Source organism: Artemia franciscana, chromosome 18 (assembly GCF_032884065.1).
Source record: "Artemia franciscana chromosome 18, ASM3288406v1, whole genome shotgun sequence".
NCBI lineage: Eukaryota > Metazoa > Arthropoda > Branchiopoda > Anostraca > Artemiidae > Artemia > Artemia franciscana.
The window spans coordinates 20,312,822-20,339,272 of record NC_088880.1 but is presented as its reverse complement, the minus strand read 5'-3'; the positions used below and the strand labels follow the sequence as shown (position 1 = coordinate 20,339,272).

The 26,451-nt window shown below is 35.0% G+C and overlaps 1 protein-coding gene across 8 annotated transcripts in view; it reads right to left on the bottom strand.

Moving 5' to 3' along the window:
- Positions 1 to 554: 554 nt before the first annotated feature.
- Positions 555 to 26,451, bottom strand: part of LOC136038733 (exopolyphosphatase PRUNE1-like) — a 66,576-nt gene continuing 40,679 nt past the window's right edge. For all 8 annotated transcript variants that reach the window (XM_065722079.1, XM_065722080.1, XM_065722083.1 and 5 more), the window contains 4 exons: positions 21,401 to 21,562; positions 14,742 to 14,928; positions 8,517 to 8,722; positions 555 to 5,039 (listed from right to left, as the gene is read on the bottom strand). In XM_065722079.1, coding sequence (XP_065578151.1) covers positions 4,692 to 5,039; positions 8,517 to 8,722; positions 14,742 to 14,928; positions 21,401 to 21,562 — 903 coding nt within the window. In that variant the 3' untranslated portion in view covers positions 555 to 4,691. The remainder of the gene's footprint in view (positions 5,040 to 8,516; positions 8,723 to 14,741; positions 14,929 to 21,400; positions 21,563 to 26,451) is intronic.

Genomic DNA, 26,451 nt, shown 5'->3' with positions numbered 1-26,451 from the left:
GAGTATAGATGCCCGCTGTATGAAGCTGCTCCTAAAACGTTATTGACACCATTCTTAAATATGCAGGATACGGATAATAGGACATGTTCAGTCGTTCCCCACGACTCTCTCCAGTATGTTAGTGAGAGCTTAGATGTAGCGTCGATGTGCGTTTTCTTTAAGTACATAAATTCACTTACTTCTCAAGAACTTTCTCTTATTGTGCCACCAATAGTCCAGCTGACAAGACAGACACGAAGGCAAACAGCTCAGTCCAATTATCTTGAGCCGGGCGCACCGAGAGCAGAGTATTTGAAGAACAGTTTTTAACCGACGTTACACTTCAATCTGAATGGTCTTCAAGGAGAATTTATTAAGAAAGTGTCTCTGTTGACTCTTTCAAAAGAAAACTCAACAGTTAACTAGTTGAATTAAAGACTAGTGGCAAATTGGATATTTCATTACACCTGGCGCCACGAATTTAGAAAAAAAAGGAAGTTTAAACCTATGAAAGTTGTTCAAAGCGCATGGTCTGAGCTCTAACCCTGTCTTTTAACTTTACAACAAAGCACAAGAATATTTTAAGTTTTATTGGAACTATCTAGAATACACACTATTCCTAGACTGATCAACAAAAACAACAAGTCCCTGAAAATAACAAAACAGTTGAAAGTGAAGTCCGAAAAGCTAACTTATAACTTATCCGAAATCGAACTCGTTGCTTTTAAAACGAAGAGCTTCTTCGTTTTTAAATCGTCTTGAAAAACCAGAGAAATCCCACAAAAGGTTGAAAATAGCAAACAATACGCCAAAAACATGACCAAGACTGGGTAAAAAAGCTATTCAGTAGTGTTGTCCTCAGTAAAATTCCAGCTTTTATCCCCGATCAGAAAACATAATAAAAATCATCAAAGAGGCACAATCTTCCAAATTAATTACAGAATAGAGGAAAAGGGATAAAACATCGAACAATCTGTTTTTGATCTTAGCAAAAATGAAAATTATAACGTTCATAAATGCCCAGAAGTGGGGTAGTTTCACCAGACGAGCCAAATAAGGTATAATAATATCACAAAAAAAAAATTATGAAGATTTACAGGGGAGAAACGGGGATGGCAACTGCCCCTACTAGACCTCGGTCCCCCCCCCCGCCCCCAGCTGAAATTTAGTTTTTTCAAAAACTTTGTCAAAACTAAGATAGCCTGCATAATTCAAGCATCCACATAAACGGGTCAGTCAGTTTTCTTTAGTACATCTTTACTTTACTTATGGTACTATATGGCTCATTTTTCAGTCGTCACTTATTATTTTCACTTGATTTGGGAAAATTAGCTCCAACTTTACCCCCCCCCCCAGGATTTGGACGAAATTATGCCACCGTTACAGGGATGTACTAAAGCAGAACAATGACTTGATTCAGAAAGGCTAATTTTAGCATATACAAAAGGCAGCTTTTAACCATCATTTCAGATTTGAAAACTAGAACAGTAATTCAAAAGGGAAAATCTCCAGCATTTTTATTGGGGAGGGGAGAAGAGTCCATATCTAGATGGTCAAGGAGCATTGGATAATTTTTTCCCATCCATTATTGGGGGGGGGGCAAATGCCCAGATAAACAACGCCTCTGGTAACTGGCAACTGGTAATAAAAGCTAATCAAAAGGAAATCTTGTCATAATTTATTAAATATAGTAGATGGCATTATAGTAATATACCAATATTTAAGCATAGTCTTGAAGTTAGAATACATACCAATTGAAGAGGAAACGGATAGGGATTTCATCGATTTCACAAACTGATATACAATAAAACAAATAGTAATGGAAATACTGTTAGGAAGGAGGGAATTATTCCCTCCTTACTAACAGTAGAATGAAATAACAATCTTTTTTTTTACAAATTATAAACACTACATACCACACGAGTAACTTGAGAATATCCGTAATTCCCAGGCAATATGAAAATGTCTAGCTTGTAATATTTGGGAACAAGATTTAACTGATTTTTGTCTCAAGAACCATATTAATTTATCTAAATAAAAGTCTTAACACAGAATTTTAATTTAAATCAGGTTTTCGCATTCCCTCCATTTTATGCTAGCATTTAGTTGCTCGCAAGAAACTTAACACACTAGATCAGAAAATGATATGAATCTTTCCATCACCCGTAGTTTTTACGCTGCGATTTTCACAAGTTACTTTTATTTGAAACCCAAAAATTCACAAAAAACTTTAAAAGGAATTTCTAAGAAAAGTTCTCGCATTTTGAATTTACCATCCGAAACTTCTACTTAAAAAAAAAAATAGCATCCAAAAAATTCAAAACAAATTTTCTTTAAAAATCCAAGAAACTTAAATACCAAGTAAAACAAACGTTACAAATTATTGCAAGCAGTCAGGTGTGGAGCGATTGTGAGCGTATACTCCGATTCACGAAAAAAGTTGGATTAGATTAGGTTATAGGATTACGAATAATTAATAGGTGACATTATTCACAAGATCTCTTTGGAGATCTATTAACAAATGTAGCCTAAAATATAATTTTCTTGTATTCCACTCACCCCAACTTCAGTGTTGGCGTTGCACAGAGCACGTTATTCATAATATACACGCGTTAGAAATAGGATAGTTCTATGAGCAATAATTTAATCGATGAAACATTGACTTAAATGAAAAAGAGATACGTTTGCTAAGTAAAAGTCAAAACGCAGTTTTTACGTCCCTTCACTAAGAAGCATCATGGTCAATTAAAAACTTCACTGGAAATCGAGGTTCACATAGACCTACATAGGAAGAAAAAGCAGAACGCAAATTTAGGTTTTGTGGTTACTTAAACCGAACGAAACATATAAGAAACCATAAACTATGAAAAGAATCATGTCCGGTTCCCCATTAGTACAACGCAGTCATCGTATTGATTTTTTTTTTGTCTTTAATTGATCTAGCCGGGAAAAATCATCCATCCTCAAATTCTCATACGAGCCAACCTGTTTTGGGTGTTGTGAGAAAAACTGTCTATATTATATCTGTAATTAAAAGTTTTGTCACATGTACACATTCTTCTTAGGATGATTTTCCGTCCTCTTACATAAAAATTTCATTTTTTTTTCTGCATTAATTGAAAGATCTACGTCGGTTTCAATTACAAATAAGAATTTCTGAAATGGTCTGGTCTTTCAAATAAAGTTTTTTACATCTCTTCCTTTACTTCTGAATTAAGGATTATACAAAAACTTCATTTTAAATCATTTGATTTCAACTTTCACCGGGGTCACACTTAAAAATTGCAAGAGGGATAAAAAAAAAAGAAATTATCCACCAAAAATGCTATGAATTAAAGCTAAACCTCAATTTTCATAGGTTGCCCCAGAAAATCTACTGTTTGAGGGGAATTTTTTAATTTTCAAAACTAGAATAAATTATAACATTTATCAATTGGTAATCTTATTAAACAAGCAATAATTATATATCTATAAATTTTTGCTAAAAAATGACACTGTATTTTTTTCTTCTGAAAATTGGCGTACTAATATTTCTCAGTTAAAAATAACGTTCAAGGTAGGTCATGACTTCAGAAAAATTAGGGTCCTTCATCCAACCTCCTTAAAATTTTTCGTAGATTATCTGCTGACTGAAATCACATATTCCTGAAGGTTGAAGTCTTGGGCATGAGCAGGAGCAGTGTCGTTACACAATTTGTTAAATAGTTGATTCCAAGCTTTTAGAGAAAGACATTCACGTTCGATAGCTATGAAGTGAATCTCAGATTCTTAATTGCTTCTCATTACAAGTTACACCTTGCAACAGAAAAATTACAAAAATAATTTGTATATCACGGAACCAAATATCCATATATACAATTGTTGTTCGTTTAATAAGATTGCTCCTAATAAAATAATTTTTCGTTTTCCGGTGTGAAAAAATGATCCAGATAGATCAAGATTAAACACTCGGTCGTTGTTAGGTACCTTTGAAGAGGCTTACTTGAAGATCCCAGCGAAAAGTTAATCTCCTCCGACCAAAATTGACCCATATACTCCACTCCCGGGAAAATTGAGGCCTAAAAAGCACTTACTGGTGATTTCAGTACTCTCTGAAAGAAACCTCTGTAATTTTTCCTCTGACATTCAACGTCAAAAAGTTCCTCTTGACCAAGATAGTTTTAAAAACAATTATAATATTATTTTACCTAGACAGAGCGCTAAGAAGCTGAGCGGCTGATAAGCCGAGACAACAGTGTCGGTTCTATGCCCTGGCAGGGGGCACCTTCCCCCCCCCCCATTTATTCTTACATTAAATTGCTTGATTTTACATTTTTACGCACCAATGGTATACTACCCTCACCGCCCAATTATGAGGCCTATAACTACTACTCCAAAATGGAGGGGCAAATAGACCTCAACAAATTCCACAATGACGACGTAGAGATACCGGAATTTTCTTACGCTCCATCACTTTTTGGCTAATATAGCAGATGCTTTTAATCTGTTCTCTAATCAACCACCTTCATGTTTCAGTAGTCTTTATTACTTTTAGTTTTTATCTTTAAGTAAAGTTCTTTAGTTTTCTTATTATATTTTTTTTCCTCAGAGAAAATTATCAAAGAAAATCATCCTTAATATGTTACAATGATCATATAGATATTGAAATAAACCTTGAATAGTGGCTCCATCTATAATTACGCTTTCTAGCTAATTAAAATCCATACTTCAAGTTACTCATCTTCAATAACGTCTGGCATTGGGTTACGCTTCCCCTTTTCAGAGAGCTTACGAACAATTACGTCTGAATCAATAGTAGATACTTGAGACAATCGACTATACACGTCATCAAAACTGCTGTCAACAAAACTATTTTTCGGAGTGAAAGGATATGTAGTTGTTTCTTCAATGTCACAGCCGCGGAGCTTAGTACGTTTTGACTCAATCTTTTCAAGCATGTCACGGGAGTTGAAACTGGGAAGGTTCACATGTGAAGGAGTAGGCTCTTCTGCACAGCTGTTCTGTGGCGTGTAAGGACAACTATTGTAGCTTGAAGAGTCGTGGGAGTGACTGGAACTTCCCTGCGAAAATAATGCACTTATAACGCCTATCAAGCTATTAATAATTAACTTGCCTTTAATTTCCCCATTACGCACGTGCATAGAGGGGTATTGGGACCCAACACTTTCAAAAACAGCACGATTCTTGTTTGGCTTTCACTTTATATAGAGTTAGGCAATTGTGCAGGCATTACTACTTAAGTATCTGCCCACCAGTCTAAGAAAATATCAGTGGATAGAAATTTTTCAAGATAACTACCCGCTTCAGAAATTCATATCAAATCATTTTCTAGTGTTCAATTAAAAAAAGTAATTCGATTTTTTTCGAAGACCCCCCTTTTCCTGAATTACCAGCATTTCGCCCAGGAAACTTCAAAATGTTAGAATGTTCCACTAAAACTACGAGGTTCGACGAATGTATACGATATACATTTCAATCTGGAAGAAAATTTTCACTAGCAAGATTTGATAGTAATTTTTAAGTCAAAACATTCAAATTTTGAAGAAAATAACAATTTGAAATCAGTACGTTTATACAAAAGCCAAGGCTTACCGCTACTCGTAATACTAAATAAATTCATCAACATTTATATTTTCTTTTTCCTACTGTGAAGAAAAAAAGAATCGTCAAATCCTGTTATAGAATATTTTTTTTTTCTCTGTTGATCAGCCGTCACGTTAAATGGCAGAAACCGAAGTTTGTTCAAACGTATTTGTACTGCTAATATTCTCTCTGTGATAAAAGGTCTAACTCTCGTAAAAGAGATAAAATCAAGAAAATTTTGCTAAAAAAATTATAATAATAAGGAACCAATGAAAAAAGACACCAACACGCCAAAAAGGCAATCTAGAAAGCCACAAAAACACCTTTAGTTCTAATAGACAGTTTTTTTGTAAGATACTTAGTTTCTAATGCACATTCTTAGGATGGTAGGAGAGGGGAATTTGAAATAATATTTGCCAAACTTGTGTCAAAATTACATGGCTCGGTTGTAAGGTATGTGTTGGTCTCCGACTACTGTTTCAATATCTTTTTCCTGTTTAGTAGCTTACATAATTCAAGAGCAGGAATGGCTAAGTAACAAAATATAGAGCTTGTTGGGCTTTAACCCCTGTTTCTTTTCTTTTTCAGATAAATGACATGTTTTCGTTTCCGTAACTACAATTGCTTAGCTTTACCTATAGTATAATTTTCAATGATAAGTTAAAGTCTCGTTGCTAAGCTATTGTTGTTTTGCAATAAGTAAGCTTGCAAGCTAAATCCTATTTTGGTCTTCCTGTTCTGGGCCATTGAGAGACAATATTATTCAAAAGAAGCCAGGTTTTTCGAACATTAATTTAGCAGATTGGCCAAGGCCAATCTAAGGTCCACCCCTACAGAAAGTGCTTTTGTACAGAAGTGGTGTTTTGTTTTTTAGTCTACATTGAGACCCCGTTTACAGAATCTGTTTTTTCAGAGTTAATATATATGTGGGTTTTGTCAAGTAACCTTTGGAAGAATACAAGTCGTGTATTTTCTACAGTCGTGCGAGATTATTTTTCCAGTAACCCAGGCAGGGTAGGAAAAAGAGCTTGCGAGAAAGACTGTCACTAGTATTTCGATAGGGGGGCCGTTTACACTCCAAAGAGATAGCTAGAGATATTAGTGGTGACCCAGGTTGGATGCACCCTTGGCCTAGAGTTTGGCCCGTTTGATCACTCAATCACGTTACCATACCCTGGAGCTGGGTATACCGTAAAAGGGTACTAACATATTCTATATTTACGGTACAGTAGTGGTAACCGCGAGGCATTCCAATATAATATTTGGTCAGCGAGGCTTTCCCCTCCAATAAGTGGTGCACCGTATCCGCGCCAATATCTGGAAGCAGCCGTGGTTACCATTCCAATAAAACTTCTTACTTTTATTGCATTGGCCTGCAACGGGCTGATCCATCATTCTTTGGTACTAAAATTTCCATGAACTTCGTTAATCGTATGGACATATCGTAAATATAAATTTGGGAAAAATATTTTCTACAAAAAGTAAAAAACCATACTAAAACCTTCAATTTACCTGGCAACTTCATGTGCATATGTTCTATGTCTGACAGGGGCTCCCAACGCAAATGGTTTAGAGATGGCTCTCTGACACTCGCCAAAATTTTTACCACGATCCCTCAAGCTGTTCTGGGAATATTCCAGACACGCTATTTTGATTATATGTATGCAAACAGTTTCTACATATTTACCACTTTCCCACTCTAAAGAGCAAAATAACCGATATAAATTTTGTATCCAAAACTTCCTGAAGGATTCAACACGAACTATCAAGTCATTTCCTGAGAAACTGCAGATTAAGTACTTTGCACAAAATGCGTTTTGATGTCCTCTAGTATGCGAGTTATTTCAGGAGTATACCCTTAGGAGCCTTTGAATAACCGTGGCCTAGCGAAAAAATCGTTCTATGTTCAGTTCCATACTGATCAGCTTAAGTCCAAAGATGCGAAGCTTTTCTACTATAACCAACTTGTAAAGAATGCGTAGTTTACATAATTTAAGACTACGGGTCATGCAAGGGTCACGGTTGCACGAGTCAGTTCAACCCTAGATTAAGCCTATTAAGGCTTAATTTTATTAGCCTATTAAGCCTTTTGACTATTCTGAACGAAACAACTATACCAAAAATTTAATCCCATTGCACAAGCGATTACGGGATGTCCGAGGCAAAAAAAAAGCACAAAAGGTAAGCCACTTGCCCTCTGATCACTTTCAGCTCTGAAAAGCTCGCTAAAGCTTCTTATAACCAGTGTACATTAAAAGAATTAACTTGATGTTTCAATATCATTTAGATTACTATTAATTTTCCATGATATTTTGTTAAAACACACTCAAGAAGAAATTCTTGAAACTGAATGAACGCTGTACTAATAATGTACATACGTGAAGTATGTCCCCATTAAAATTCCTTATACATCCATGATTCTCACACACTACTTTACCTCAATACCAAGGGTCTAGAATTCTACATCTAGATCACTAGGTACATCCGACAATTATGGGCATCTAGATGATACAGACAGGGGTAAAGGATAGCAAAGATATACATATGCTGCATGTTCTTCTAAATTATCGATTTTAATGTTGCTTATATTTTGCCCATCTTTATATTTTAAATCAATGCGAATTGCCCTCGAAACAGCGATTAAATTCAAAAGATAAATTGGTGCGCATAGTTTATTAAAAATGAGAAAGAGACAAGAATAGACGATAGCCTGGGAACCATCAGAAAAAACTATTCTGCAGGTTAGTTTTTACCAAAAGAATACAAATAGTATGTGTCTGCAGACTAAGGGAGTGATATTTAAGTCATTTACTGTTTGTTATAGTTACTTAGATTCCGAATCTACCGTATTTCTAACCACAGACAGTTGGTAGAACGACTGCTTCTTAGACTTGATTGAATTGCTAGCCTTTAATCCAATCCTGAAAACAGGTTAAAAACATTAGCCTACTTACTTGATGAGAGTCTCCGACACTTAGAAACTGCATCATATTCATCACAAGATGGGTATGCACTCCATTGGGGGTAGGTATCGAAGGTGGGGTAAAAACAAAAGGGCTATCTTCTCTCGTCAGTCGATCATCGAAAGTTGGTGGAGTGAGAGGCTGATTTGACGAAATATCACCTTGCCCATTTGATTCATTTAATGACCTGGCTGACTCTTTAAGATGAAACAAAAAATAATATTTAATAAATTACAAAAAGTAAAATTTCAAATTATGCAATCACGGTAAAGAGAAGATCAAACAAACCAGTTTCAAAGAAAAAAAAATCTAAGCAAGGAAACGTTTTCTTTGACCTCACAAATTATTTCTTTTCATCGAACAAGACGGTATTCAGAGCTCCGAAAAAAAGTTCATGAGCTGGCAAGGAGAGATGAAAATGCCTACTGGTCAAAGCTGGCCACAGACCTAGAAGAAGCTGCAGCTAGAAATGAGACCTGTAAACAAGATAGGATCCTCGGAGAGCTGAACTTGAAAAAGAAAAGGAATGCCATCACAGATAATGCAGTAAGATCAGATGGGGCTATACTCACAGGGCGATTAAAAAGAACGAACCGATAGAAAGAACATTTCAATGATCTGTTAAAGAAAAGAGGCCGGGCTAAACCACAAACTTCCTCCGTCCACTCCAGCCAAAATATACGACCAGCAGCTCAATTACTCATGGATCAGTATTCTTGCGATATATCTCTACCTTCGATGGAGGAAGTCAGAAACACCATTAAGTCTTTTAAAAAATATGAAGCCCCGGGTGTGGACTTCCTACCGTGAGAAATTTACAAAGCAAGTTCGGCGCTCGTTGAAGCCCTAACGAACTTACTTGGTAAAGTCTGGGACGCTGAATATGTTCCCCAGGACTGGCGTAACGCCACTATAAACCCTATAATCAAGAAAGGAGATGAAGGAGACTGTAAAAATTACCGAGGAGTCTCACAAATAGACATAGCTGGGGAAATGTTTGCAATAATTTTAGTGAACCGTTTTAGAAAAAAGCAAGAGCAACGAACAAGGAAGAACCAGGCAGGTTTCACCCTGGAATGGGATGAATAGACCATATCTTTACCCTGCCACTTATTCTTCACCAACGTTTCATTCACGGATTGGATACCTTCGCAGTCTTTCTTGACTTCATCGCTGCATTTGAATCGATATTACGACCATTTTTATGCCAAATAATGCTCAAAGACGGTGTTCCTACGAATATAGTCGACCTGCTAAGAGCATACGACGAGAATACCCTCAGTAACGTACGAATACATGGTAAGCTAACGGAACTTTTTAAAATAGCATATGGCGTCCGTCAAGGATGTCCGGCATCGCCAATTCTTTTCAACTACATTATAGATTGTATTATTTAAAACGCATTGAAAGAAGATGATGGTGTCACCTTTTCAGCACAAGAAAACATTGCTGACATCGAATATGCGGACTATGGTACTCTACTCGCAGACTCTGCTTAGAAAGCACAAAATATGATAAGAAGAGTAGAGAAAACGGCTAGTGAGACAGGATTTGCGATCGGTATCCCTAAAGTAAAGTATCTTTCAACCAAAGAGAACGCTTCTATATATACATCAGCGGAGAACCTATTGAGAGGATGGAAGAGTTCAAATACCTAGGATTATTGATAGATGCTAAAGGCGGAGCCGCTAGTGATAATCAAGGCAGGATTGGCAGAACTTGGTCTGTCTTTGGCCAGCTAAGCAACCCACTTTGGACTAGAAGAGAAATCAGCCTCGTGACGAAGTTCAGGATCTACTCAGCATGTGTGCGTTCAATTGTATTAAATAAATGTGAGACCTGGCCCCTTAAGGTAGAGAAAGAGCGTCAGCTTGATACTTTTGACAGAAAATGTCTACGGGCTATTAGCCACATACAGCTGGCGCAAAGAATCAGCAACCAAGAGCTGATGAGAACATGCGGACAAAATCACGACATTTCAACCATGATCAAGAAAAGGTTTCTCAAGTGGCTAGGTCACGTAATGAGGAACTGAAGAGTCTCCTTCCAGTCTCCGGTTTGCAATAACATAATCAATAAGGTTAGCTTTCTTACCATCATGTGAATAACAATATTATCTTATGGGCCATTTTATGAACAAATACTATATTGAGTATAACTAGATTGTTATACCTACAAAATTGCAGCAGTCTGTAGTCATTACTGTTTACTTTCCCTACACAAATTTATCAAGGCTAGAATACAATCTATACCTATTTCTACTGACCTATTTTTATTATTATGACTATTTCTAATGTAGCTAAGTAAAAATCAACTGAGTCACTACTATCTCTGTCAGTCCCTTCTACTGGAGCATATACTACTATAACTGATACCTTGAACTCTTTAGTCATAAAATGAGCAATTAGTAATCTATTATTAATGCCTTCCCAGCCTAAACAAGACTTAGCAGCTTCCTTATTCATCATGAGCCATACTTCCTGTCTATGTACCCCATACTTCCTGCCAGAGTAAATAAATTATATATCCATTTCACGCTTACTAACCCTGGGATATGAGTTTCTAAAACTTTTAATAAGTCCAGTTTGAATTGTCAAGTTATTCGTGAGTAAAAGGGCCCATTATTTCCTTTTTCCAGACGTGAGTCTCATCACTACAACACATAATGTGAGACTGAGTAAAATTCACATAACAATTTACGCCAGGGCATGCTCCTTGGCAGACATCAAAGTCCACCTGTTGGGAACAGTGTACTCTTACATGGTGTATATATTATTTACTACTATGAAATGCTACTATGACTGATACTCTGCGCTCTTTAGTAATAAAATGAACGACTAACATTCTATTATTAATACCTTCCCAATCCAGACAGGACTTAGCACCTTCCTTATTCATCATGAATCCAACTCCCTGTCTATGCACCCCATCCTTCCTGACTGAGTAAATAAATTCTATATTACCTATTTTCATGTTTCTAATAGGGATTAGAAACATATAGAAGTTTTTGAAACTCCTAACAAGCCCAGTTCGAAGCGTCGGAATTCATCAGCCAAATTTCGATACGATAGTTATTTTTTAAAGTTGTAACATTCCAAGTTGCAATTCTCATATTCTTTAAAACATAGAAATTATTTTGGCCTCAGGAACAGCAATGGTCCCAGAAACAGTACAGGACGGGGACTAACACATCTTCGCAAGCCTACACATAAGCACTTTAGCCGGTTTAGAATCGGACACCAAGAAGTCCATGGGACCTTCGGTGAAATGGAGACTGTGCAATCCAGAGTCTGGATTGAACAGGGTCTTGCTTAAGATGCAATTGCGTAGAACTAGGGTACTTAAGCTCTCTCGCCAAGGATACGACGGGAAAGTTGAATATCTTTGAGCATGATGGTCACCCTCTTGGCGTGAATGTCACACAAGTTGGTGTCCTCAAGAAGTCCAACTAGATATGCCTCGCTGGCTTCTTGTACGGCCATCACAGCCGAACTCTGGAAAATCAAGTCAGTTTCGAAATCTTGGGCAATCTCTCACACAAGTCGCTGAAAGGGTAATTTCCTTATTAAAAGGTCGGAACTCTTTTGATAACCACAAATTTCTCTCAGGGCTACGATTCCGGGCCTCTATCTGTGTGTTTTTTTTTATCCCAGCAGTAGCAGGAGCCGACTTACGTGCTGCCTTAATCGCAAGCTGCTTTCTTCATCTTGTTCACAACATGATTTTCAGCACTTGGCGATGCTCTTCTATCAACAAGAGTCGAAATCCTGCACAGACAATGTCAAACCTGTTATCTCCAACTCATTATATATTCATGCCTATAAATATTATGCTACTGTGGGTAGGCAACTCTTAGTTGATAAATTAGCTAGGAAGAGGTTTTTCAGCCAAAAACGCCCACCAAAACAGACCAAACGTAGAATATAATATATATATATATATATATATATATATATATATATATATATATATATATATATATATAATGTATATTCTACATATATATATATACATATATATAAATATATATATATATATATATATATATATATATATATATATATATATATATTATATAATATATGAATGTAATATTATATATATATATATATATATATATATATATATATATATATATATATATATTATGTATATATATATATATATATATATATATATATATATATATATATATATATATATATAATGTAATATTATTATATATATATATATATATATATTATATATATATATATATATATATATATATATATATATATATATATATATATATATATATATATAATTTACAAATTATATGTATATATATATTATATATACATCAGAATCAGTTGATATAAAGTTCATTAGCGACGAAATGTGTTTTAATCGGTTATACATTCCTTTCGGATTAATTTTCACGTTTCTTTGGACAGAAACAAATTGGCTTGGCTTAAGCAAAGTGCAAGGGCTATAATAATTGTACAAAAAAGCAAATACATAAAAAGGGCTGTTAAAAAAATTTCCATCAGGCTGTACCTTGCCTGTATGCAAGAATGATGTCAGAATAACGCTAATAACATTGTATCACTGGGACTATTTTTGTCAAAAAAAAAAAAAAAAAAAACATCTGGAAACTGTTTTGTTATTTGGATCACAGAATGGGCTTCCCACAAAAATGGAGGAAATGAGAAATTGGTAACTCTTTCTTTTTTTCCAAATTCCATATGGTGATCTCTATAAGATGTTATATGTTTCAATTCTACACGAGAAAAGGAAGTAAATTCTGAACAGAACTCTTTTTTTTCAAATGATGTCCAAGTAAAAAAAAAAAAATCATTTGAAAAGTAGCAAAATAAGAGTGTTGTTTACGTGGGATAAATCCAATATCGATCCTTCCAATATTTGAAGTTTTGTTTGATAAAAATTTAAAAACAAAATTTCTTCAATATTTAAGTACAATTCAAACATTCATTATCTTGTGGGGGCTACGATCAAAATTTTTGACTCATCTTCAAAATTTTGAACAAAGACCCCCATGCAACGTGGAATATATGTTGCACATGAAAATAAGACACATACAGCATAACACTTCAAAATATGAACTAGTCGAAAGTTAACACCAACACTGCCTACGTATTGCCTTATCCAGACTTATTTTCACACCTTTCAATGCTTGTAATTTTTGATTGGAAAACTTTTCGAAATATTATGCAGCCAAAATAAGTATAATTTCCCAATTAGGCACCAAAAATTTAACCGTTTATGGGGCTTTCATTCAAAATAACCTTGGTGCACACCGCCTTTGATACTGGGGTATTTTCAATTGTCCACCGAAGGCCCGTGTCCAGCTGCATGACAAATATATATACTTATTTTTGTCAGATTTACAACAGTATCAAGATAATTACCTTTTTTCTTACCCTCAGCATCCCCACGTTAATGACTGGGAATCACTATATTATTAACGAAACATCAAAGCAAATCATTTAAATTAAAATAATTTAATTCTGTAATCTTTGAATAGCAAACTCACAATGAATGGTGTCTCATTTCTGGTTTCTCATTGGCTGTCACCACAGCCAATCCCCCTGTTCCCAATCAAGATAACTAAGTTTTATTCTCGTTTTTCCTATAATTAGGATCTAGTAATATAAAGGCTTTAGTTACAATCGAACAAGAAAATCCGATCCAGTGACATAAATGCTCTTCTACTACCAATTTTCCTCTCAGAAATTCCAGGAGCAAACCTTTTTTTATAGTTTTCTTTTCCCACTAAGGCCGACTGTTGGTTATACAGCTAAAGTATTCAAACGTGACATTTACATATGTTTTAAAAGCAAACTGTCCCATTTCTCGAAATTTTACTGGTTGATTCTGGTAGACTGTGGTATTCACATCTTCTTAATTATTTGGGTCTTTGGTGACAAGCTCTATACATATTAATTTTTCGTACACTACAAAAAGCCTTTGTGGTGACGAGTCCCTTGCACCCTTTCCTCCATGCCCCTAGCAAAGGTTTTCGTAAGATTCATTTCCAGGTGATTGAAAGCGCAACACTCTATGCTTAGGTGTGCTTATCCATTGCCACAGATTGCCACCATTTTTGTTAGGTGTCTGATAGTTATTTACCACGTCGTCTGTTACAATACTTTTCCACATGATCTGATATCTATTCGGGTAATAAACTTACAGTTACAGTACAATTTCAATTACCTCTTGCTGTTTCAGTTTCAGCATCTAGAAAATGTTTGACAATCGGCAAAATAGCTTTTCTTGATGCCAAAGCATTCTCTTGGGAAAACAGGTGAATGACTAGAGGTATTGAGGTAGATTTCACTGAGAACGACACTGGGATGAGACCAAGAGATGGATCTTTTGCTTCTTTCAGGCACTTTATCACCTATAAGCAAAAAAAAACATCAAAAAAAAAAAAAAAAACACTCAAATAGAGGAGGATTCAACATCAAAGAAACCAAACACAGTCCAGCAGGACAGTGGACTAAGAGATTTGAACAGCGAGTACGAGCTTCTATAAGGATTATTATTATATAAGGAATATTGTATCGTATTATAAATATGTTATATCATATATATTATATTATTATTACATTTCATTATCATTATATTATGTTATTCTATAATATTCTTAGATATAGTATTATATTATGGCATAGCATTATAAGGAGCACTTCACCAGAATTTGTAATTTGATTTTAAAAATCGTACATTGACACAAAATTACATTTACACTTTTGATACATATTATTTATTTTTGGTTTTGTATTCAATAAAGAACATAGTTACGGTTATTTGAAAATTAATTATGGATCTTCTCTATATTGTAATACAAGAGTCCCAAATCCAAACAAGGTTGGCACACTGTTTGTTTCTATAACTGTATATTTTTTTGTTCTTCTTTTTCGTTTATCATTACTTCTAGCTGCTCGGATTGGTTTTGTCAAACTTGATGGTCTAGGCTGTTTATTTGTCCTCTAGGCATTATGAAACTGATTAAAACGCCTTTGTACATAGACTCACTACACTTGGCATTTCATATTTAGCTAGGTTCCTTTTGTAATGCTGCATGCGTCATAGATATAAAGACCGATACACATTTTTCCCTACTCTTTACCGTAGCTGTTCGGATTGGTTTGTCACATTTGATTGTCTAGGTTATTCATTTGTCCTTTATGCATTACTGAACTGCTTAAAATGGCTTTTGTAAATAGACTCATTACACATGGCATTCTATATTTAGCTATGTTCCTTTTGAAATGTTGCATACGTCATAGACCCTGAGAACGATAGAACCACTACTGGGGCAAATATGACGTATGTATGCTCTTGAAATGTGCTCATAAATATGGAGTAGGTGATGGGATTTTTTTTTCTTCCAAAATTAAGGCTCTTAACGAATTTTCTAAAACATGTGACCAACATAGATCGCTTTTTAACTAGGTGTTGGAGTGGCGCGAAGCGCCACCCCAACAGCTAGTTTTTATATTTATATCTATACTAGCTGTTGGGGTGGCGCTTCGCGCCACCCCAACACCTAGTTGGTGGGGGCGCTTCGCGCCCCCCCCCCAAGCCCCCCCGCGCGCGTAAGTCGTTACGCGCCATAATAGTTACGCGCCATTGTAGTTGTGTCCCTATGTCCCACCTGTGAATATAGATATATATATATATATATATATATATATATATATATATATATATATATATATATATATATATATATATATATATATATATATATGGTTTTAACTACGTAAAACTTGCGAATATACAACATTCTTTGCTGTCCCATTGTCTTTGCATATAAATAGATTGTCAGGTTTACCGACTCTTGAACATGCAACATATAATGGTCCATGGGAAAACAATCTGTATTCAGATCTATACCTCATGATTCTAATGATTGCCCTTGAGCTTTGTTGATGGTGATTGCTAATCGACCATTCCCTGTCCCGGTGTCCCGGTCGTCATTTACATCCCCCTGTTTCCCCGTTGTAGTTGTGTCCCTGTGTCCCGGTCGTCATTTATATTCCCTGTGTCCCGGTCGTCATTTGTATCCCGGTGTCCCGGTCTGTATATACATTCGTTTTTTAGTTTTGTTTTTCTCCTTTATTTTTTTCCTTTTTTTTTCTTTTTTAGCTTATTTAGATTTTTAGATTTTTTAGTTTTTTTATTAGTTTTTAGTTTTTTTTTCTTTTTAGTTTTTTTATCCCGGTCGTCATTTATATCCCCCTGTTTCCCCCGGTGTCCCCGTTGTAGTTGTGTCCCTGTGTCCTGGTCGTCATTTATATTCCCTGTGTCCCGGTCGTCATTTGTATTTTTAGTTTTTTATTGGTTTTTACCTTTATGTTAGCTTATTTTTCAGTTTTTTCCTTTTTTTTTAGTTTTTTTTTTTTTTTATTTTTTACCTTTTTTTAGTTTTTTTAGTTTTTTAGCTTTTTTACTTTTTTTATTAGTTTTTAGTTTTTTTGTAGTTTTTGCCTTTTTTTAGTTTTTTCAGTTTTTTTTTAGTTTTTTATTGGTTTTTACCTTTATTTTAGCTTATTTTTCAGTTTTTTTTTAGTTTTTTAGTTTTTACCTTTAGTTTTTAGTTTTTTTAGTTTTTTACCTTTTTTTTTAGTTTTTTTTAGTTTTTAGCTTTTTTAGTTTTTTACCTTTTTTTAGTTTTTTTAGCCTTTTTTTAGTTTTTTTAGTTTTTTAGCTTTTTTATTAGTTTTTAGTTTTTTTTTGTAGTTTTTGCCTTTTTTTAGTTTTTTTAGTTTTTTAGCTTTTTTATTATTTTTATTAGTTTTTAGTTTTTTTTTGTAGTTTTTGCCTTTTTTTAGTTTTTTCAGTTTTGACGTCACCTGATCCAGTTTTTTCAGGTGACGTCACCTGATCCACGATCCACAGATCCACAGACAACTTATTTTTATATATATAGATAGTTTTTTTTTTTTACTTATGTCCTGGTCGTCATTTATACTCCCTGTGTCCCGGTGCTTTGTTGATTGCTAATCGAACATTCCTTTTGTCCTGGTCGCTTTCTCTTTGAGTTTCGTCATTTATTTTTTTCTTTTTTAGTTCTTTTAGTTTTTACCTTTTTTAGTTTTTTTTAGTTTTTTAGATGAAAATTTTTTTTGTTTTTTCCTTTTTTTCTTTTTAGTTTTTTATTGGTTTTTACCTTTATTTTAGCTTATTTTTCAGTTTTTTCCTTTTTTTTAGTTTTTTTTTATTTTTTATTTTTTTAGTTTTTTACCTTTTTTTAGTTTTTTTAGTTTTTTAGCTTTTTTACTTTTTTTATTAGTTTTTAGTTTTTTTTTGTAGTTTTTGCCTTTTTTTTAGTTTTTTCAGTTTTTTTTTTAGTTTTTTATTGGTTTTTACCTTTATTTTAGCTTATTTTTCAGTTTTTTCCTTTTTTTTTAGTTTTTTTTAGTTTTTAGTTTTTTTCGTTTTTTACCTTTTTTTTAGTTTTTTTAGTTTTTTAGCTTTTTTATTAGTTTTTAGTTTTTTTTGTAGTTTTTGCCTTTTTTTAGTTTTTTTAGTTTTTTAGCTTTTTTATTAGTTTTTAGTTTTTTTTGTAGTTTTTGCCTTTTTTTAGTTTTTTTAGTTTTTTAGCTTTTTTATTTTTTTTATTAGTTTTTAGTTTTTTTTGTAGTTTTTGCCTTTTTTAGTTTTTTCAGTTTTGACGTCACCTGATCCAGTTTTTTCAGGTGACGCCACCTGATCCATCCACAGACAGACAGACAACTTATTTTTATATATATAGATAGATATATAAAAATAAGTTGTCTGTGTGTGTATCGAGTGACGTCATGTTTGCGTGTCGACTGACGTCATGTTTGTCGACTGACGTCATTATAAGGATTGAGCTGTATGCGTCATGAAGTTGTTTGTCGACTGACGTCATGTTTGTCAACTGATGAAATTACATACCGGGACACCGGGACACAAATGACGACCGGGACACAGGGATTGTTCAAAGAGAAATTACAGACTGGGACACCCGGACACAAATCACGACCGGGACACAGGGAATATAAATGAGGACCGGGACACAGGGAGACAACTACAACGGGGACGCCGGGGGCACAGGCGGGATATATAAATGACGACCGGGACACAGGGATTGTTCAAATAGAAATTACAGACCGGGACACCGGGACACAAATGACGACCAGGACACCGGGACACAGGGAATATAAATGACGACCGGGACACTCAAAGAGAAATTACAAACTGGGACACTGGGACACAGGGAATATAAATGACGACCGGGACACAGGGACACATCATTAGAATAATGAGGTATAGATCTGAATACGGATTGTTTTTCCCATGGACAATTATATGTTGCATGTTCAAGAGTCAGTAAACCTGACAATCTATTTATATGCAACTATATATATATATATATATATATATATATATATATATATATATATATATATATATATATATATATATATATATATATATATATATATATATATATATATATATATATATATATATATATATATATATATATATATATATATATATATATATATATATATATATATATCTATTCACAGGTGGGACACAGGGACACAACTACAATGGCGCGTAACGACTTACGCGCGTTGGGGGGCTTGGGGGGCGCGAAGCGCCCCACCAACTAGGTGTTCGGGTGGCGCGAAGCGCCACCCCAACAGCTAGTAGATAGATAAAAATAAGTTGTCTGTGTGTGTGTGTCGAGTGACGTCATGTTTGTGTGTCGACTGACGTCATTATAAGGATTGAGCTGTATGCGTCATGAAGTTGTTTGTCGACTGACGTCATGTTTGTCAACTGATGAAATTACATACCGGGACACCGGGACACAAATGACGACCGGGACACAGGGATTGTTCAAAGAGAAATTACAGACTGGGACACCCGGACACAAATCACGACCGGGACACAGGGAATATAAATGAGGACCGGGACACAGGGAGACAACTACAACGGGGACGCCGGGGGCACAGGCGGGATATATAAATGACGACCGGGACACAGGGATTGTTCAAATAGAAATTACAGACCGGGACGCAGGGACACAAATGACGACCAGGACACCGGGATTATAAATGACGACCGGGACACTCAAAGAGAAATTACAAACTGGGACACCGGGACACAAATGACGACCGGGACACAGGGAATATAAATGACGACCGGGACACAGGGACACATCATTAGAATAATGAGGTATAGATCTGAATACGGATTGTTTTTTCCCATGGACAATTATATGTTGCATGTTCAAGAGTCAGTAAACCTGACAATCTATTTATATGCAACATATATATATATATATATATATATATATATATATATATATATATATATATATATATACATATATATATATATATATATATATACATATATATATATATACATATATATATATATATATATATATATATATATATATATATATATATATATATATATATATATATATATATATATATATATATATATATATATATATATATATATATATATATATATATATATATATATATATATATATATATATATATATATATATATATATATATATATATATATATATATATATATATATCTATTCACAGGTGGGACATAGGGACACAACTACAATGGCGCGTAACTAATATGGCGCGTAACGACTTACGCGCGCGGGCGGGCTTGGGGGGGGCGCGAAGCACCCCACCAACTAGGAGTTGGGGTGGCGCAATGCGCCACCCCAACAGCTAGTATATACATAATTATTACTCGTTTGAAGAGATAGGCTATTGAAGCTACTTTCTGTCTCCACGTCATCCGTTTTAATAATGGCCTCTTTAATTCTAAAGGTGCACAATATCAAGGCTGTATTACAAAATTAAATTACTATTGACGACCACTAATCAATTTATTTTTACCTTCAGCCTAAAATGGTTCATACTCCTGAATATTTACAATATATGTAAGGGACTAAAATTGTAGCTAGTTTAGCACTAAGAGTGATATAAGTTGCCTACAATTTTTGTTATCAGTTATCGTGGAATGAAAACAATACAAAATAATTTTATCATTAAAGATAATTGAGTTCTGGAACCTACACTGGGTGATATTAAGACCAAAATTTTCAAGCATTTATCCATAGGATGCAGCGAAATAATAAGTATTGTGACAATTTCAAGCGACAATTTACTTTTATCTTCTTAAACTGGTGACATTGTATCGATTGGTATAGTTCAGGTTCCAAGTTTCTAACATATGCAAGTGTTCTTGGAATAAAGAATTGACATATCCCATTTTTTCGCCTGTAAGTCTAGCTTGCAAATCTTTTCTTTTTCGCTTGCTAATTTGCAAATAACCAATATTAGGAATAAACAAGTAAGAAGCGATTTTTTCCAGTTTTTCTACCAGCATTGGGAATTACTTGAATTGCCACAGGTGATACAACAAAATGAATTTCGAGGCACCGTTATGACTGGCTCCTACACAGGGAGTGAAAACACTGCTTTGTATGGTTGGTTTTGGACGGAGACCTAACTAACAGTTATCTCATATACTCTGAATCTACACTAACTTTATATATAAATACTTATAGGAAAACATTAACTTTATACACTAATTATACAAACACTAATTATAGGAAAACACTAACTTTCATGTATTTAGTTATATTACTTTGAAAGAACAACTTTGCAGTTGGCCAGATTTGGTGTCTAAAAACCTACAATGGTCAGCTTGTTCAACAGTTTTTCACTCCAATGGAAAAACTGGTTTAAAGTTGATCTCGAATAGAGTACAATTTCATCCTCAAGAAATTTATAAAATTACCAGCATAAATATGAAGGATAAGAAAGAAAACTTACATTTTCGGCAAAATTGTCATCAGTGGAGCATACACCTAAGTCACGAACAATTTTTCCGCTTTCGGGACATATTCTGGACCCCATTAAAATGTGACACTTCAATGATTTTTCAGCAGCAAATCCATATAGAATAGTAGCACTATCTGCTCTTTCCAAGTATTCCTGTAAAATCAAAATCGTAGATGCAGCATACCATAAGCATAATTCGAAACTAAAATAAACTTTTGTAGGAGATAGTTTAGGTTAACCTTAATTTTGAACTTGACGCTTAGTCGAAGAATTTTTTTTTCAAGTTTGGGCCACTAAAAAAATCTGCGCAACATTAATAGATTAAGAATTACACAATTAGGGTACTGTCGATCCATGACCTGTTTCATCTAAACATGCAACAAACCCAGGAATACGCCTCTAACAGCGTGAAAAAGTATTTTTAAATGTAATTTTAGGGGAAATCAGGCCTTCCCCTTCACCATCGATATCCAGGAACCTTAGCGTATGCAATGATAATGTTTAACATCTGTAACCAACTACTCTGTGAAAAGTAGCCGGTCATCTGTGACCAAGCTATCTGAAGCAACAGATAGTCCCAAGGCCTGACTGGGAGTATTTACACCAATTTTTCTTACTTGTTCCTTGGCATCGCTTCCAGGAGGTTGGTAACACCTCCTAAATAGATTTTTTCAGGCTCGAGGTCTGATGGCTGCAGCGAAACAAAAGCTAGTCATTGCACACAGAGCACGATTGCTCTTTTATTGCAACATTTTCGGCGGTTGATAGACAGTTATGGAGACCTAAGCCAAGCATAAAAGTTAAAGGCAGGTAAAGGGTGCAGCACAAGATTTCACAGTCCAAACGCAATGTACAAAATTCTGTATTCAATTGCTTTTCCAGCGATATTTAATTCTTCAGCTTTACCAACGGTTTGCACACACAAGGAAGGAGTATCCGCACAATGAATTCAGGATTTTGTTCGGGATACCTGTCTGAAACGGTTGGCTTGCATCTGATTTGATTCTTAATATTGACCAGTAGAGATCTTTACAAATAGTAGAAACTTGTTACAACACTATGCTGCCTAAGGCCGAAACACAGGCGAACACCTCTCCGCCATCCCGCACCGTTCAATGCTTCTGACATTAAGCATCTACCAGAAGATCCATAAAGATGAGTCTTTTTTTTAATCTTACAGGATGAAAATTACAATCTATAGGAGCAGGCATCCAGCCTTTCTCTTACCATCTATCCACATATTTTGCAAAAACAACATTTAAATACACGATATTCTAAAACCACGTGAAGGATGATAGACCCAAGTCACATAAGTCACTATTTAATGAAATGTAAAATAAGTCAAGTGAAACTACTTCATTCAAACGATCACATTGAAAAACGCCCTAGCCCTCGGCTCAGGGATTCCTCAAGTGCCCATAGGGTACCCATATTGGCTAATGAGGCACATACTAAATATTATAAATAACGATAATCAAGGGATAAAGAAAATCTGTCCTTTCTTGGGTGCTTGAATTACACCCAGTCGTAGTTAGCCTTCCACAAAAAAATAGATTTGAAGCCTGCATGACATAAAACTTCTAAGCTCGTTAACTTTTATTCAACAATTTATTACTTACAATTATGTAACAGTGTTAAATTCTAACATAATCAACTAGCGCTGAAACCCACAATAAATCTCGAAGATACTTCATCGGGGCTAAACACCTGTTCTCCCAGAATATTGGAGACCTTCATCCAACGTGGAGGGTACCAGCATGATGAAATGTTTCGAAACTCTAATATATTTAGGATTTATGTCTTACCTCAGTTTTATTCTCCCCGCATTTTTCATGTGTATAAGTCCCAGTTTAGGAATGCAAGAAGTTAAAAAATAAAGAAAAATTATGCTTTGGAAGAGCAGTGACTGAATTGAGTTGAATTTATTGAAAGAAGACAAATCAAGAAATATATTATTGAATACCAAAATCAACGGTAAATTACATATGAAAACAACAAATACTTCAACGTATTCTCCCCCGTAAGCCTTTATGGCTAGGAAAAAAAAGGGGAGAAACTAAACTAAAAAAAAAAAAAAAACAACAAACAAATACATTCATTAAACATTTTTTAAAATGATAAATTTACATTACAAAACCAAATAATAGCCCCTCCCCCCCCCAAAAAAAAAAAATTCAACACTAGACAAGGGAGTAATACATGAATCCACCATCACAAATAAAGTACAGAACCAATTCGGAGACATCAACTCATCGGAGAATCGGGGAAAAAATTAAATATTTGCAAGAAAATCTCTAAGATACTTTCAGAAGATACCAAATGAGTGGCAGCCCACCGCAGACTCCGGGAGATTGTTCCAAAATATGTTACAAGCTATCAGAGGCTTAAAATCAGACCGTATTGACAGAGTATAAGGTATTTGTAAATTCGTCGAAGTGCGGAAAAAATGGGTCAGAAATTGCTGGGAAATAGAAAATATATTATTACATAGGACAGCAGGAAGCTGGCCGTGTAACCTCAAGAATTAAAAGAAGTTCAAAACAGAAAATAGAGAGATCTCAAGTCAAGCAAGGGTTTAAGTAGGGAGCAGTTAGTATCCTGTATAAGAGTCCTTGCTTTATCATATAGTTTAGAAAGTGGCTTCAGTGATGAGGGAAAAGTGGACATTCAAACAATAGAACAGTATGAAACATAGACTGAGCTAGACTGTGGAATAGGAGTCTAAGAATTGACCCTGGAAAAATGTGTTTAAATTTTTTAAGGATTCCAAGGCTTCTGGAGACTTTCATTTTAATGAGGTCAATATGAGGCTTGAAGGAGAGATTACCATCGACCAAGATGCCTAGGAATCGAACACAACGATCCTTAGGCCTATTAAGGGAGCCCCTCGATACATGTATTTCATTAAACTAGAACAAGTCCTTGAAACTCGTGAGAAAACAAAAAACCATGACTTTCCAACATTTAAGACAAGATGATTGCATCAAACACTGAGTAACTCTTTCAAAAAGGGGAATCATGTCTGAGCGTTGATCAGACTCAGTTCTACCAGCTGTGCCAAGAGTACTGTCATTCACAAAAGCTATAAGTGTATAAAAGAAGGACGAACTCTAGTCATAATTAGTGACACTTGAAGGTTGGACAAAGACGACAGCAAGTGGTAGGTTTTAGATTTTTAACCGCATTTATAAGGTCATTCACTTAAATGAAAAAGAGTATCGGCCCAATCACAGATCCTTGTGGAACACATAATTCCATTTGAAACGGGTTGGAAAAGAGAGGATCAACTGAAATAACTCAACCAGATAAATATGATAGGAAACAAGAACATGTACTCCCTCGTATTCCAATATAGGATAGCTTCAAAAGAAGAATCTTGTGTTTTATTGAATCAAATGCTTTTCGTACATCGAGAAAAAAAGCAGCAGGTATCAGACCAGAGTCAAGAGATGCATGTATATAATTCGAAGATTCACACATGCATGCTCAGTTGAGTGCTTTGACCGAAAACCAAACTGGGAATCGTGAAAAAAAATTAGAATTAAAAAAATAAGAAGTCGAAAAAGTATAGCTTTTTCAAAAATTTTACTAAACACTGATAAGAGAGATATAGGACAATAAATAGCAGAGCCATTCCGTGATCCACTTGTAAAAAGTATAATAACACGAGCACGCTTTAAAGCACTTGGGAAGACACTCTTTTAAAAACACAGATTGACAAGTTTTGCAAGAGCAGAAACGAAGACAGGAAGATTGAACTTGACAACCTTAGTAGAAATACGGTCTGGACCAGAAGATGAATAACCCTTCAAACCATTAGCAATTGTGGCTATTTCGACTTCATAGGCTCCAAAGCCAATGATTTAAGACAAGGATCTCCAAGATAAGACCTAAAATCATTTAAAGAAGAGGGACTTACAGAACAGACAGTAGTTTTCCCGATATTAGCAAAGTAAGAAGTAAGTAAGCCTTGTACTTTCAGCCCACCCTCTACGATTTTACCATCAATTAAAACACTTGAAGGGACAGAAGGGGGTAGAGAAGACGGCCTGATAACAGAATTGATTACTTTCCATGTTTTCTTAATGTCTTTACCGCAAGCAAAGAATTTACTATAGTAAAATGACAATTTGGCCCTCCGGCAAAGCGAATTGTAAACTCTTCTATAAGCTTTAAAAATTTGAAGTCGATAATCGTTCGAAGATGGCTTAGAGCACCTGTAAACCTTCCAAAGGTGATTTTTTATCCTTCAGCTCCTAAGGAGTCCAGGAGTCATCCAAAGACTCAAAGGGGTTGTTTTCTTCAATCCCAGATTCAACTCGGATCCATAACAAGTATCCAATATAATTTCTTTCAAAGAGTCAAAAAGAATTAAAAAAGGAATCCAAGATTAGATTCCTTTCCAAAAATACCCCGCGAATGATCTGCCAACCGTGATCTAAGAAGAGCCGACTCCTGGTCACTGAATTTTAAAGACAACAAATCAGCTCACTGGTGCCTCCTAAGTAAGGAAAAATCATGCACGGAAAAAAAAAGGTAAACGGTCCGAAATATCACTCATCAAAAAATAATTTTGCACCATAGTCAACGATGAAAAAACGCTATCAAGCAAATAAGCAGAAGAATCAGTTATGCGATTTGGAATACATGCTGAAGGTAATGTGCCACAATCAACCATAGCTGAGAGGAAATCCAAGGAAGAAGATGACCCCCAGTCACACAAATTAATATTGAAGTCACCCGTAGTGACAAGTTTACACGAATGTTGATGGATCACTTCCAAAGCCACATCAAAAATCTGAAGGAAAGAGGAAACAGACCCAATAGGAGATCGGTATATATTACCAACAATTAGAGGTTAAGTTTGGGTTTTAATCTCAATTAACATGGATTGGAAAATCCCTTCTTCATTTCTTGACAGGTCGTGCCTTAGAGAGTACTAAAGATATTCCAACCCATAAACAACAAGGCCATCTTTAGCCATCCTTCTACGGTTTACATACTCCATCTTATATCTGGGGAGATGCAATAGAGATTCAGTT